The sequence below is a fragment of the Erpetoichthys calabaricus genome, chromosome 1 (genome assembly GCF_900747795.2).
Source record: "Erpetoichthys calabaricus chromosome 1, fErpCal1.3, whole genome shotgun sequence".
Lineage (NCBI taxonomy): Eukaryota > Metazoa > Chordata > Cladistia > Polypteriformes > Polypteridae > Erpetoichthys > Erpetoichthys calabaricus.
Window position 1 is genome coordinate 208,754,522 of NC_041394.2, and position 15,965 is coordinate 208,770,486.

The 15,965-nt window shown below is 36.4% G+C and overlaps 1 protein-coding gene across 2 annotated transcripts in view; it reads left to right on the top strand.

Moving 5' to 3' along the window:
• The first annotated feature begins 1,370 nt into the window (after positions 1-1,370).
• The window catches only part of LOC114646424 (leucine-rich single-pass membrane protein 1-like), a 53,978-nt gene continuing 39,383 nt past the window's right edge, over positions 1,371-15,965 (top strand). For both annotated transcript variants that reach the window (XM_051928720.1, XM_028794609.2), the window contains exons 1-2: positions 1,371-1,501; positions 5,723-5,854. In XM_051928720.1, coding sequence (XP_051784680.1) covers positions 5,728-5,854 — 127 coding nt within the window. In that variant the 5' untranslated portion in view covers positions 1,371-1,501; positions 5,723-5,727. The remainder of the gene's footprint in view (positions 1,502-5,722; positions 5,855-15,965) is intronic.

The window sequence follows — 15,965 nt, forward strand, 5'->3', positions numbered from 1 at the left end:
GAAATGTTTGCCTTTTGCTTATAAATTGAAATTAGACTTAGGTTCTTACTGCACATTAATTTGGAACATACTGGCTCTCCTTGTCAACATATGCAACTTACATTAATATAATTAGGCATTTTTAGCAGTTAAAAAGTATCCTTATAACTAGAATACAACCTGATCTTGTAGACTGGCTCAACCCTTACAGCTCTCTACAGATAATCCCAAAATTATCAGCAAGAAGTCTTTTTAAGTTAAAATAACACACCAGTTTTATCTATCTATCTATCTATCTATCTATCTATCTATCTATCTATCTATCTATCTATCTATCTATCTATCTATCTATCTATCTATCCCACTAGTCACTTCTTATCTATCTATCTATCTATCTATCTATCTATCTATCTATCTATCTATCTATCTATCTATCTATCTATCTATAGGCATGCATGAGTTTTCTTCTAAAACCTTCTGTGTAAAATTTGGCTTATGACTTTGAGTGGGATTCATGATTACATTACTTCAGCTCCTGATCCCGAGTTCAGCCTTGAACTCAGTTCCTCTGCTCTGCAGTGATTTCCTTCTACAGTTCAGGCACACAGTATTAGAATGGTGAGCAGCTTTAAATAGGCTTGACGTGTGTGGATGTGAGTGTGTGTGTCCTGCACAAAGCTGCCGTATGGCCATTGCTCCCCCTGAGCCCTAGATAGAAAGTGGCTGTTGTAGCAAATGGAGAGACGAATAGTGTATTATTTAAAGCTCAACTTTTATTTCAGACTTTATAACAGACTACTGCTTTTGCTATATCCTTCATAATATTATTTAATTTTCCTAATGAAATATTAGGGAAAAAACTAAAACAGGCTCAGGGACTAAAATAAACCTTTTGCTAGTTCATTAATAAAGTGAAGACCGTGATTGTCTTTCTTCATTATGGTCTAGTGTGAAGTGATAATGTGAAATTTTAAATTTACATTTTCATAATCATGATTTTTGAAATTACTATAGAAAATATGCTAGTAATTTTTAAAGTGACTGATTTTTAAACTAAGCTGAGTTTGCAGATATTTGATTTTTTAAACCTCATAAACATGAAATTATTCTATGGAGTATTATTAAAAACATAGTTAAAAGCATCTAAATAAATATGCAGTATATCACATATGTGTAAAATTGACGGTGTAAGTAGCATGTCCAATATTTCCTAAAGCAAACAATGAAGGCAGCTTGTTTGTTTTAAGCTAGTCGTTCTTGAATCTGTTAATCAAATTTCATTTATTGTATCATCTAAAATATAACAGTGCACAGCTCAAGAAACATGATGCCTTGGCAGAGCAGTGCATCTAAATATAGGGTCTTAAAAAGATCCCCACACTAATGACAAGGCAACACTGACCTCATTTCTGCAGGCTCTCGCAGCTTAACCACTGATTAGGCAAAGAATTTTAATGAATTCATTGATTTTTTTGATTTAGGTAGCCTTCCCAAAGTTGGACATTGGCTGCTTAACATTCCGGTGAGTAATGATAAGATTATGAGGCAGACAAATACAGCTTTAATAATTAGACATCATTAATTACCACAGAATTTTTCTTAGGAATAGAATCCTTAATTCTGGCATGTTATCAGTCTTTTGAAATGTGTATTTTTGCTTTCATCACTTTGAATTTTTATTGTCCATTTTTTTAAACCTATGGCTTGCTGTAAAGCTGGCCTAACAATCTGAGTGCTAAGAAACAAAAAGGCAATGTGATTTAAAAAATGCAGAGCTGTACAGATCGTAGCTTAAAGAATCATAAGACTTCCATGTAACTAGACTGCAACTATAGGAGATCCAAATGAGTCTGAAAGTGATCAATATTGCATTATTAATGGAAAAATAATTAAAATTACTGATTGATTATTTAATTCTACCACTTACAAAAATGTATTCTGAAAATTCATGTCTGTGTATTCTTATAAAAATAGCTTCCATTGAAAAACCTAACATTCTATGCACATGTTCTGAGCCTAATATAAAATAACACATAATGACATGCAGCAAACTCTTAAACTGCATATCAGATACCGCTTACATTGTTGTTTTTTGCATATTATAATTACATAGCATTCACTCTCAAAGCTGCTTACGCCAGTTTAGGGTCAAGGAGGGCTGGAGCCTATCCCTGTTTTCTTATAATTCCTTTGAAATGTAAGCATGAAAAATTTATTTTAATGAGTGCAGGCAAAATATGTTGTATTTTAATTCATTTGACTTTCTTAGTATTGCCAAAGCAATTTTTCTTTTACATTTCCAAAAAAACTGCTCTGTAAGTGGCATTAAAGTGCAAATCACTTGCAATACAATACAAAAAGGATTGCAATTTTACATTTACTTAACACCAGGCGCCTGCTGATTCACTATAAATAAGGCTTTAAGAAAACATCCACTTCTTTTCTATGTTTTCCTTTTAATAATTATTTAGTGCATCTGTACAATCTCTTGAAAACAATGAGGTTTGAATATGTTTTCCTTGATTGCTGTTTGGGAGGGTGGCACAATAGTGCAGTGGTTAGCACTGGTATGGCACAGATTCAATGTTCCGGGTTCAAATTCTGCACTCAGCCCCGGCCTTGTAGAATTTGCTTGTGATCTCTGTGTCAAAGTACGTTTTTCTTCAGGTTGTCCAGTTTATCTTCCACATCTCCAGGCTACTCAGCTGATCCAAATGGGTTCCAGTGTGAGCATGTGTGTGTGTGCGTGTGTGTGTGTGTGTGTGTTCAAAGGTGGCCACTGCAATGAACTGGTGGTCTATCTACGGCTGTTTCCTGCTTTGTGCCCAGTGCTTCTTCTAACTTATAGGCCGCAGCTTTCTTGAAGACCTTGGATTAGATTAAGTTGGTTTCAAGAAGGTATGATAACCATGTGTACCTTAATTTAAAATGTTTGGGATTAGAATGCACTGTAAATATGTTGACAACTGTGTAACACCTATTGCTACAAAGCCGACATGTTTCTTTTCCTTTTCTGCAACTGTATGTACCTTTGTGAATGTTGGTTTTTTATTTAGTTTGTATTCTGTATCAGTTATTAAAAAGGAAATGTGTATGAATAATAATACATCACAAAAATAAGAAAAAAACAAATGATTGATTAATAATCTGATATTTTGCATGTATTTGGTTTTCATTACTTAAATAATGTATTAAAACTGGTTTATATCAATGTTCTTAAGTGAAGGGAGCCTTTTACAGTACACTGTATAAAACTAAATATACATATTATATGAATAGTATAAAACAGCATATTAATAGCTATTAAACTGACCACTTCAAATAATTCTGTCTAATTATAGAGAAGTAGAATTAACACATGACTAAATAAAACAGCAAAGCAATGCATTCTGAAACTATTGCTCTGCCCGGTTTCACATTAGGAAGAGGTTTTCTTGCTTCTCTGGGGAGGTAAAGGCTATGAAGTCTGAATGGACCCTATTTAAGACCTCAGTCGTAATAGGTAACTGCAAGGGACAGTGGCCAAACCTTTGATGATGCTTAACAGAGCAGAAATCCTAGGGAATGTAGATCAATAGCAGCAGAAAAAGACAGAAGAAGTATTGCATTGCAATGATAGCTTGAGAATATTGAAATTGGGTAAGGACATGAAGAATGACTTTCAGACAATTCAGGAAGGGTAGGATGGCAATGGCCCAGGTTCTTCTTGGTAAGAGTGGGAAAGAATTGCCCTCATCTAGTGATATTGTTGAAAAAGAGAAGGAACAGTGCTCTAAAGCGCACTGGATAGGTCCTCTGTGAAGAGGGCAGAACCAGAAACATTGGGGAACTGTGGCTAAAGTAGTTGTGGTGATTAAAATGTTCTGTAGTGGGAAGGCTGTGGGAGTGGTTGACATTGAACCAGAAATGATTATGACATTGAATATTGTAGTATTTTGGCTAAAAGGCCTATTCAGTGTTGCACAGGAGATGGGGACAGTGCTTTAAGACTGAGGTTGGGGTCCCAATTTTTAAAAGGGGAACAAGATGATGTATTCTATTTACCAAATAAATAATCTCATCAGCTCCTGGAAAAACCTACTTTGAGTAACTGAAACAGAAACTCCTTTTGTTATTTCAACCTCGGATCAATACATCAATAGACTAACTGTTGTAGCAGTAGAGGTTCTGATCCACCTCTTGAACCCTCAGGTACCACTCCAAACACCAGGTAAAAGTCCAAGACTCTTTTATTTTGCACTAATCACATGCACCAAGCACCCTCCACTCCACACTACTCATATAATCAATTCTTGAAATACAAACACCAATCCTCCTCTCCCAGACACTTCGCCACCCTACCTCCCAGCTCAGCTCAATGTCTGGGCTTTCCCAGAGTCCTTTATACTCCCTGACCTGGAGGTGTTTCTGTTCCATTACCCACAAGTCCTTATTCCTTCCGGGTCAGGGTAAACAGTCCTTATCTTCAACCCGGGAGCACGTCGTTTCTTCCTGTCATGGAATTATGACGCACTTCCGGGTTATAGGGCATATAAGAGTTCACGAGCCTCCCTACAGCGACTCCCGGTGGTCCCCAAGATATCCAGTAGGGCTGTGCATAAAAACTACATAGTCCATGAGGCCCTGCTGGAATTCGGAGCTCCTCCTGGCGGCCTGGGGGTGAGGGCCGGAAACTCTCGCCGGCCATCCATCACACTGTTTATCTTTGCACAAGTGTCAGTATTGATACCAACGTACGTAATTCTGTACCAATACTGAAACAGTACTGGAGCAAATAACAGATATCTGCCACACAATTGCATGCATCCCTCCCTTGCAACTCTCCACAAATCAATACAAGAAGAGGAGGGAGTCCTGAGTTGGGGTACTGGTTGGAATCTCCAGCACATTTACTGCATATTGATAAATATGTTAGAAGATTGGCTAATTGAGCTACAAGTAATCTATAGATTTCATAGCAGAGCATGGACATCAGCAGTTGAGATGACACTAATTAACGGCTTAGTGTGAGGTGCTTGAAAACTACCATTTATTTCCAGTACTGAAATTATTGAAATGCTGGTACCATACAGTTGTAAAAATTGGGTTTTTCGGTACTTTTTCAGTACCAGTATACCATGCATCCCTGTTTTGCACAGATGATATTGGGTGTCTGTCAATTCTGTATCCCTGAAGCTTTTAATGGTATAATCTGTGGTGTTTTATGGGAGGTTCTCCAAGTGTATGGGTTCCAGGACCACCACTGAGTGCCATTCAGTCAATTTGAGTGAGTGTTACATCAGTATACTTTGTGCTAAGCTGTGTAGTGTGGGCGATGGACTCCATCAAGGGTGCATCTCGTCTCTTCTGCTGTTTGTTATTTTCATGCACAGAATATGAAGATTACACCGAGGTTTGAGGATATCCAGGGATGTTTGCATATAATGTTGTACTCTTGTCCTTATCATGCTGTGATCTGTGGCCCACATTTTATTTACAGCATATTACTTTGCTTACAAATGGAAAAATCTTATTTAACTTCCATATTAAATATTTAAATAACACACATTTGATGCCACAACATTTATTAATCATTTTTGATGCAGAAAAAAATATAAACTACCTTTTGTATTGTATTTTAAAAATATATATACAATTTATATATGTATATATTTTTTAAATTAATTTTATTTGAAATTAGTCTTCTTAGTAGTTATATTACATTACATTAAACAGATGGCTTAGTGGCTTCCATTTATTTCAGGTACAATGAATGATTTATCTTCTGAAATTGACCTTGACGTGCTTGATGAAGAAGGAAAACTTTATACAGCCGATTCCTTAAACAATTTAAACAAACTCAATGTGTGTATTGATCCTCAAGAACTATTATCAGGTCAGTATGGCACTTGGTAACTATGATATAAGAACAATCTGGGTCAGTGAAACAAAAGCCTTAGATGCTTTTAACACTTTAGTATTAGCGCAAAACTTAACTAATTTTTCTAGGAAAACTTAGGTAACAAACTATTTAAATATTGTTGTCGCTACTCAGCTCTATCATTATGTATTTTTGCATGCTTTTTGGTCAAACATACTCATTACAGTTTGTATGTAATTAATTGATTTTATGAGTTATTTTATGATTACTTTTGTTTCAAAGTAATGGGTAAAGGTGTATCAAAAATGTACTTTACAGGCTACAAGAAAACCTTAATTGTCAATCAGTGTTGAAAAGTCATTTAGCTCCGTTGCTCCAAATGCTACTTGACTGGTTTGTTACCTTTCACTTAATATAAACGACTTGTTTTCATTGGTTCAACAGAAATGAGCAAGTAGATATATAGCAGGTCTAGGAGGCTTGTTATGATTGATCTAATGAGTGACAACTTGTATACATTAACGTGATAAAGAGCTCTGATTGCCAATATGCTCATATGGATAAGTAGATATTGAATGCAATTGTATAAGCAAATGCCATTTTTTTAAATATTTTTGAGAGATCATTCAAATATGTATAAGAATAAGCATTTCTTCATCCTCTACTTATTCCTTCATTTTCCAAAACCCACTTATTCTGAAAACGAAGGCCAAGGGGATTGGGGTGTCCTCTGGAAACTCCAGATTCAAAGCAGGAAACAACCCCAGACTGAAAATCAGTCACAAGGCATTTCACTCATACCATGCCAGCTGAGAGATACAAATTAACCGAATGCACATTCATCTTTGGGATCTGGTAAGAAACCAAAGTACTGATCACAAAATTTATAAAAGGAAATGAACAGGCAAGCTCCACAGACTTTAAACCTAGGCCCCTGGAGTTATTAGGTGGAAACTTCAACTACAGCACTGTCGTGCCATCCACAAGAATCTAGCTTTACTAGTATATACCACACTTTCAGAAGTGATTAAAGTTTAGGTTCGTATGTACAGTTATCATGTTTTCAATGTGTATTACGTTTTGAGAACAATAACCATAATACACTGTTGCCATTTATACTTTTGTAAATACTCTCACTTAATGAGCCTTAGCTATGTTATTACAATAAATTGGAGTGCTTCCAATATTTACTAATAGCCTCAGTGGGTTCTTATTAAGCCACTCGTATTGGACTTACTGTATAACAGCCATAGTACTAGGGTGTTGTACCATGTTAGCCATTATGACTGTAGTGAGAAGTCAAGCAAAATGACACCTTTTATTGGCTAACTAAAAAGATTACAGTATCCTCACAGGTGGCGCAGTAAGGAGATTGTGGGTTCGCTTCCCAGGTCCTCCCTGTGTGGAGAGCGCTTTGAGTAGTGAGAAAAGCGCTATATAAATGTAAAGAATTAATTAATTAATATGCAAGCTTTTGAGGCAACTCAGGCCTCTTCTTCAGGCAAGATGTATAACAGCTGGTAAGACTTATAATGCAAGATGACAACAAAAATGCTGAGCAGTACTTTTCATCATGAAAAACCAGATTCTATAAAAATAATGTATGATTTATATTTAATATAGACAGCAGTATGGCGCATAGATAATAGCTGCTCTCTCAAGGCTCCTGAATCTTAGGTTTCAATAATGCACTTGGTGATTGCGTCTGTGGAGGTTGCATGTTTCCCTGTATCAGTGTGGGTCATACTCCACGTTCCCTTTCACTTCTTAAAGATATGAATGTTAGATTTATTGGTGATTCCACAATGTCCCAACCTGTTTTACTTTGTAGTGGTAGTGCATCCATTCCTGATAAGAAAGGCTACAACACTGAGTGTGTGATGACCTGTCCAGGACTAGTTCCACTTTGATTTTTGCCAGGATAAGTTCAGGCCAATTGTGACACAAAATTCTGAGATATTTTTTTTGTCAGTGCAAAAATGTATATTGTTGTTTTAAATTATTTAGTAAGCATGTACTGTAGGAGAAGAAATCCCACTATGTATTTTCTTTATCAGTAGACAGTGCAAAGCCAGAATACATTCACAACACAGCAGGGTCATGCACTTTTGTCAGGTCTATGGTCCTCTTTGCTTTATACGTGAACACATATATTATTTCGGTTAGTTTTAGTTAGCTGATTTTAGCAGCCCTGTTGGTTGGGAATGTCACTATCATATCGCATATGCACAGAACTTTCATGCATGCGTACTCCACATTTTAGGTTTCTGCCCGATCTGCTTCATGCATGTGTGATGTCACTATCCAGTCTGTACTCCAGACGGCTTTGCACCCTGCATGTTAGTTGGTCAGTCATCATCCAACTCGCTATATCCTAACACAGGGTCACGGGGGTCTGCTGGAGCCAATTCCAGCCAACACAGGGTGCAAGGCAGAAACAAACCCCGGGCAGGGCACCAGCCCACCACAGGACACACACACACCCACAAACCAAGCACACACTAGGGACAATTTAGGATCACCAATGCACCCAACCGATTGTATGTTGTGTCTATACTGTTGGATTAAGCTTGTTATGCTCTTTGCTATTTAGGGCAGTTCAGGTACTGATAGGGACAACCCATGAGTATATAATAATGATCCTTTGCTTCATAGACTGTATAGGAATTCCTAAACACAAACAGAGATGGGTCAGTATGGAGTGCAAACTGATCTTTGAGTCGTGGTGGCCAGAATCCCAGCCTGCTTCCCAGCCATGTGTTGGGTTCATATAAGGGGAAGTGGGTGTGGTCCAAATGCATATGTAATTAGTCACATGATGCTGTGACAATCAAAACAAACCTTAAAGGATCCTAGCAGCTCACCCCCATCCTAGAGTCAGAAAGCACACCTGTGACCCTGTGAAATAATAATAATAGTAACAGAAAATTTATTACAATCTTTTTGATGGAAGAAAAAAGTGTGAATCATCTACACAGATAGATTGGAAACAAAAAAGACATGCCATCTAGGACAGGCCAGTCCCATGCTGCCACTTCATGGCAGAGTCAATCAATACTCAAAAGTCTGGATCTCTGACAGCAATGATACATTTCTTTTTTACTTATTGCCATTTATTGCACTTTGTGGGTATTGTTCTGTCTACGTCTTTTGCTGTTTGAGGAATGGTAGCACAGTGGTTAGCACAGCTGTCTCACAGCTCAGGACACGTTTTTGGCCACAATAATCAGTCCAGAATTAGTTGGCCAATGTTTCTCTAGCCCTTGTGAATGCTTAAAAGTCTATTGCACCATAATAATCCTCTCAAAATTAATGCAATTCCTACTTCCCCATTGACTTTGAAGCATTTCACTAAGTTCATTCACAACATTTGCAAAGTGAACTACTCAGTGCTTGATCATCATTATTATTCAATGATTCTCCGCTCTTTTTGGTATTGCAGTCAATCAGCATTCTTCTTGGTGTTCTTCACAGCTTCCTTCCCTTTGATCAGCCTTCCATGATTGATCAGAAGGGTGGTTTCCTCTTCTCCCACAATTTTCAGAACTTCTTACTTTGATTTATGTTTTGTCCAAAAGATCTTTTCCATATGCCACCAATCCACACCTCTTTTGGATGCAGATTTTCTTTTCAACCAATTTTTTTAACCAAACTTTTCATTCAATTAGGTAGTTTCCCTCACCTCTCTGTCTACCAAATATATACAATATCAATATGTGGATTACTTATATAAAGTTTAGAATAATGTTGGTTTCTGCAGTACTTTTGTCTATTAGTTCTCCATAGTCAGTTACTTTTCAAAATTAATTTTAATTCGCTTGCCTTGTTAAAATGTGAAGATCTTAATTGTTTCTCTTTCATAACTAGGAGCATACTAGGAGGTGCAATTAAAAAGGTTGATTCACAAAACATTTTATTACAGTTTCTCAGGAAGACTGAATGAGTTTCATACTTGGAAGATCAAAAGCAGGACCAAACTATCTATTTAAACATATGCCATCATCAGCAAGAATTAGCCTCTAAAACCGGTAGCCACCAGAGCTGCCTTCAATCTACCTTTAAAACTAAAAAATTCACGTGTTAGAGGTCATTTTGAATTCTGCTTTAGTGCTTTGGGACTTTGTTATTCAAAGGGTCAGGTAACTATGTTCAAATGTCTAGGCTGTCCCGCCAAAGTTTAAGTGCTCTTCAATCATTCGATCATATCTATCCTTTATGTTCACAGAAATTTGCGAGTTAATGAAAAATAAACAATTTCCTACACCAATGGACTGGCTACTGTGCTCTATTGTTTCTAAAAAAGTGTTGAATGGCTAGTTTGTCACATTATTTACAGCTGTTTGCTTATTCATCCACAAGGAGGCATTTGTTCAAGGCAATTTGTGGACATTTCTATGAATTGTGATTTCTTTAGTCTTTTTCCATTTTAGATGTATTGCAGTGCGATATGATAGCAAATAGTTAAAACTGACGAAAATAATTTTCCACCTATGTTATATTTCAGCTCCTTGTTGAACTTGTATTAAAAATAACTGGAGCTCTTCAAGTCTGTTGGCAATGATGATTTAAATTTAATTGTTTTGTTGGTCAGGTAATCATTAACTTTTAGTTGCAGTGATAGTGGGTACACTTGTGTCTATTTAACTTTCATTTAAAAATTGTCCTTGCTGGTCACTTAGGTCACACAGTGTTGGAAACAAAGAGTTTCATATTTTGCATAACCTATGACCTCATCTACTAGGCTAGATTATCTCAGTCACTAGTTTAATCACGCTTATCAGTTTCCATTGTCTTTCCAAAAGTGTTGAATGAAAGGAATTTTGTGTTTTTCAACACATTTATTCATCTTTTTAATGTTTCTTTAATCTTATCCCTTCTTTCCTCATACTATCCTTTAGTGAGGCAAGATTCTTTCCAGCATGTAACATTGAATGTCTTGGATTGTGGTACTGTGATAAAGTAGGCTAGCACCATATCAGTGACAGCGAGACATTAGAAATGTTTAGGAAATCAAGTATTACTTTATTCATGAATGATTTGAGGATGTGGGGTGAAACATTGTCTGGGGTAGCTGCTTTGGAGTTCTTACCTTCTAAAAAATTTTGCACTTATTGCATTCACTAACTGGTAGTTGTGATAGAAGATTTCAAGTTTCAAATTGGCCCTAACGGATAGTTTACCTTGTAGCAAACTACAAAGAGAAAAAAAATGTGTCGATAATTAATTGTACTGTATGTCAATAATTTACAGTGTGATGACATGGTCAAGAAAATAAAATAATTCCTTCTACTACAAGAATATTAACTATCCTTCTTGGGCTGTAATTCTCAACAATTAAGACTTATCTTTATTAACTGTATTTTTGTTTACATGACTTATTCAACCTAATTATTGCTTTTGGAAGATGCATAGAGATATACAGAAGATCTGCGTCTCCCCCTCATACATTGGTGAAGAAATGTGTCTTTAATTCAAACGCACAGCATTGTGGGAATAACAACTTCCCTGTTTAATTTCAAAGGGTACTTTTCAAGAAGTAGCTATTAATAATATTTTAGTAAAAATTTCTGCATGTTATGCGACATAAATTATGTGAGAATTTTTTTTCTTTCTTTTCCATGGATGTTTTTCACAATTATGTGAATTATTATTAATTATTATTATTAAGTATTACAAATTACAGGCACTGTATAGCATTGGTCACCTGTTGACCACATTCAGTTTGAATGTTCAATATTTAATTCTTCCACAAAATAATAAAAAAATTTCTCAGCCACCACCACAAATTATATTGGGAAAGTAACATTTTTTTTAAAAATATCATTTTTGGGTGGTGTATTCCTTTACTATAGAATGAGTTTGGACCTTTTCATTTTGTGTTGTACTTAAAATATGCACAGGCTGTCTTGATTGTGGATGGTGATCGAGCTTGTGTTTAGTACAGCAGTTGACATTTTTAACTAGAAAAAGATCAGATGAAGAAGAATTTGTCCTCATTGTTCAGTAAAACAAGAGGCTTGTTAGCTTAACAGCCAAATGTGTCAATTTTAAATGTAAATTTGTTAAGCATGTTAGCCAAGTATCTTCTTGATAAAACTTATCAAAATTTTATTAGAGTTGTGGCTTGTATTTATGTCAAGGCTTTTTCTCTTCTATGATGTATTTTGTATGGATAAAATATTTTCTACATGTTTGATTAGTTAAAAAAAAAGTATGTTTTAAGGGAATTTTGTTTATTTTTGTATTTTTATGGTCACCGAACAATTAACCTTCAGAATTTCAGTTAACAAAAAATGAACAAGTAAAATCTGTGGTCTTCAGTTTAATTGTAAAAGTACCTCATTAATATTGACCATAAGGCTTTAACATGGCTGGTTACTTAGGAGCTTAGTGTAAAAACAAAATTAAATAAATAAATAAAAAATTAAAAGATTAAAATAAAACAATTATGGATTGGCGATTCTAAATTGGCCCTAGTGTGTGCTTGGTGTGTGGGTGTGTTTGTGTGTGTCCTGTGGTGGGTTGGCACCCCGCCCGGGATTGGTTCCTGCCTTGTGCCCTGTGTTGGCTGGGATTGGCTCCAGCAGACCCCCGTGACCCTGTGTTCGGATTCAGCGGGTTGGAAAATGGATGGATAGATGGATGAATTAAGTATTAGTACTGGAATCAGAAACTACTTGTAACATGAAATTGGCAATCAGTATCGGCCCTTAAAATGTCTCACATTGTTCTGAAGAACTTAAGGTATACCACTCACTTTTTACTTCTATCTGTTTCTTTTGTAATTAGATATGAATTTATTTTATGCAGAGGAAGTAATCAGGGCAAAAAGGTAAAATATCCTTAAATGAAATAATTTTACCTCCAACAATATCCCTGATATTAGTAATAATTTAATATGTATGAATGTCACTTCTGTATTAAAACTCATTACCTCCAACATTATGCCTAATCTATATATATAAAATCCCTATGTGCGTCCAGGTGTCCATGTGTGGGTGTCTTCTGGTGAAGTGCGCATGCGCGGGGCACGGTGCTATGCGCGATATTACTGTCAGAGAAAGTTAGAGGCGTTTTACGGAAATACAAACCAGTATTACTGCGAGAGGAAATTAAAGGTACACAATACAGTGACGCATATTACAGCCACATACAAGCCAGTATTACTGTCAGAGGAGATTAAAGGCATATTACCGACGCGCACGCCTGTATTACCGCCAGAGAAAATTAAAGGTATATTACGGACGTATATTACGGACGTACAAGCCAGCGGACGTACAAGACGGTATCCTTCAATAAAGGCGCGCACAGGCATCCTTCAATAAGGGCGCGCACAAAAAGGCAATCCTCAAAAGGATGACCTCAATTGGGTGCAGAGAATAAAGGCGCGCGTAAATAAAGATCTGCACCTGTTGCTCTTCACATATTCCAGAGCCATTTGAACTAAATTATCTACGCGCTCTTATTGAATAGAGCCGTACAAGACAGTATTACTGTCACAGAAAATTAAAGACACACAATACACGGCGGCAGCCCACGAAGAACGGTCAGCTCAGCAAGTAAACATCAACAAAAGAAAGGCTGAAAGAAAGAAAAATACGACCAACAAAAAGAATGAGGTCAAAGTCCCTTGCCATTTAATATAGACTGTTCCTACTAATGTTTATGCACTACTGTTCTAGCGCCCGTTATTGTAAAGGGCTAAGTGACTAGTATTAGTAATAATTGAATATGTATGAATGTCACCTTTGCATTAAAACTTGATTCTCTGCTTTAATCTTTTTTTCTCCCTCTTACCCCCTGCACTCGGTTCCCAATCCAAGTGGTTCGTTGTGTGGTGGGTGCGACAATGCATTATCAGCGCATGCTCCCAACCTCCCCTCTCTTTCTCCTCTCTTCATGTGCCTACTATGTTAAAAGGTAATTTCCGTAAAAAGGATTGCCCGAGGGTATGAGTGATTACTGTGAAACCTTCTAAAAAGACAAGGATCAGGAACACCACCACCACCAACGCATAGCCACTATTAAATGTACAAAAACATTGAAAAATGCAGGTTTATAAGAATACTTTGAATGCATTGCAACAAGGCTTGCCAAACATCCCCTCACAGTCACACCAGTGCTCAGGGCTGTTTGGTGAGGCCAGCAAAAACAAAAAATATGTTGCTTTCTGGCACCAATCAACCAAGTCTGGACATAGGCCAATATGTGGTTAATTTTTGCTAAAACACATAAGTTATCAAAAACAGGTTGGAAACTTATGTCAGTGGCTTTTAAAGTGCTGTCTGCAAAATGACAGTCATGGTATTACAGCAAATTGACTTCTAAGCTACTGAGGTATGTCAGTCTGTTGTATTATTAGGCATTTATTTATAACAGCCAAGGTACAGAATAAACCTTGAGGTTATTAATTAAGAGCCAATGGGATTAAAGCCCAAGAAAAAGGGAGAATTTATTAAGGAACAACAAGAATACGGGACCATAAGCAAGCTTTCTTCACTGCATTTTACACACAGATGCCTGGGCTCACATCTACAACCATTCGACTTTTCCTTAATTCCTTTATTGTGCTATACACTACTCTATTAGTAACAGTATTTACAAATGCTGCCTCATATGCAACAGTAACAATATTTACTTCTGTATCACTTAATCTAGTCACTCTTCTCTTTCTATTGCTTGTCACTTCTTCAAACTCATTCTAAGCCTAATTGTTCATTATGCAGCTCTCTCTTTTTAATTTACTTTCACTAGGGGCTTTGCCCCCTGCTCGCTTCGAAAGCCCACCCCTCCCCCCGGGGTGCGCTACACTCCATCCACTTCGCGTCTCTGCCCTTCGCGTTGGGTTGTGGCTGAACGCACGCTAAGGAGATGTGGACGGATCAGCTGCTGGCTTTCTTCTGCTGCTGCTGCCGAGGTGCGTGTTTTGCTTGTTGGGCTGGGCGTCAATCATTTATAAGCCTGTACAGCAGCTCTCCTTTTGTCTCACTGCCTTGTCTCGCGGGATGTCAAAGTGTCTTCCGAGAAGATCATGTATTTTTTTATTATAAAAGAGAGCTGTAAATATGAAGAGCCCACCTATGGCCATTGCAATCCTTTAATTCCATGTGGCCACCAACACGTTGCTTCAGTGCTGTCAGGCAGTCTGCCATTACACGTTCAATCATTATAATTGAGTTATTATCGATTGCTGGCTACAATGTGGGGCTTTGAAACACAAATTCAACAATTGTATTCCTCACATAAATACCTTTAGTAAAATAAGTGTGGTAATTGTAGCAAGGAATAATACTAACAACTGTTCGCTGTAGATGGTCAGCTGTATCTTTCATTTTACCAAATTAATACCACTGAAATATAGTATATAAATCGTGATTTTCTTTGATCTCTTCAATATATTGATTATGTTTCAATTATTTTATAAAAAAGTACATTTTTAATGCTCTATTTGTTATTTTATTACTGATGTTCCAACAATATGTTTTAATAACAAGAAAGGATATTGAATTTACACTCCTTAATGTATAATTGTATTACTTATGTTTCGACAATTTGTTTTAATAAAAAGAAAGAAACTGAATCTAGACACTGCTTAATTTTTTTCTACTACTGATGGAACTATGTAGATAACTTTCACTATTCTGATAATGTTAAATATTATTTTGTGTATTTTGCAAAATACCCCTTTTATTTGTAAAATGCCTCTGGATTTCAGTCAGTGGAGCCAAGAAGTTGGCACTGAAAAAAATATTTCTTTCAATGGTCTGCAAGCGTAATAACAGCATTTGATCTCCTTTGCATTTTTCACTGCTGTCTTTTGTTTTCTATAATTTAAACTGATTACATTACCAACATTTCTTAAGAAATCAGAACTGCCTATCTGTTCAGAACTGAATGTCTGTTCTGCATTGTTCTTAATTAGTTCACATGTCTGACTTGTGCCTGCACAATTATTTAGGTGGGATTTTAAAATTATTACTCCAGTTCATAAGTATGTTATTAGTATTCTATACAATTCTCTGTTCCTATGTGTGCTATTATAATAACTGTACTTTATTATTCATTCCCTAATAAAAACAAAATTGCTTGCAGAATGCAAACCTAAAAGTAAAAAATACTATTAGTG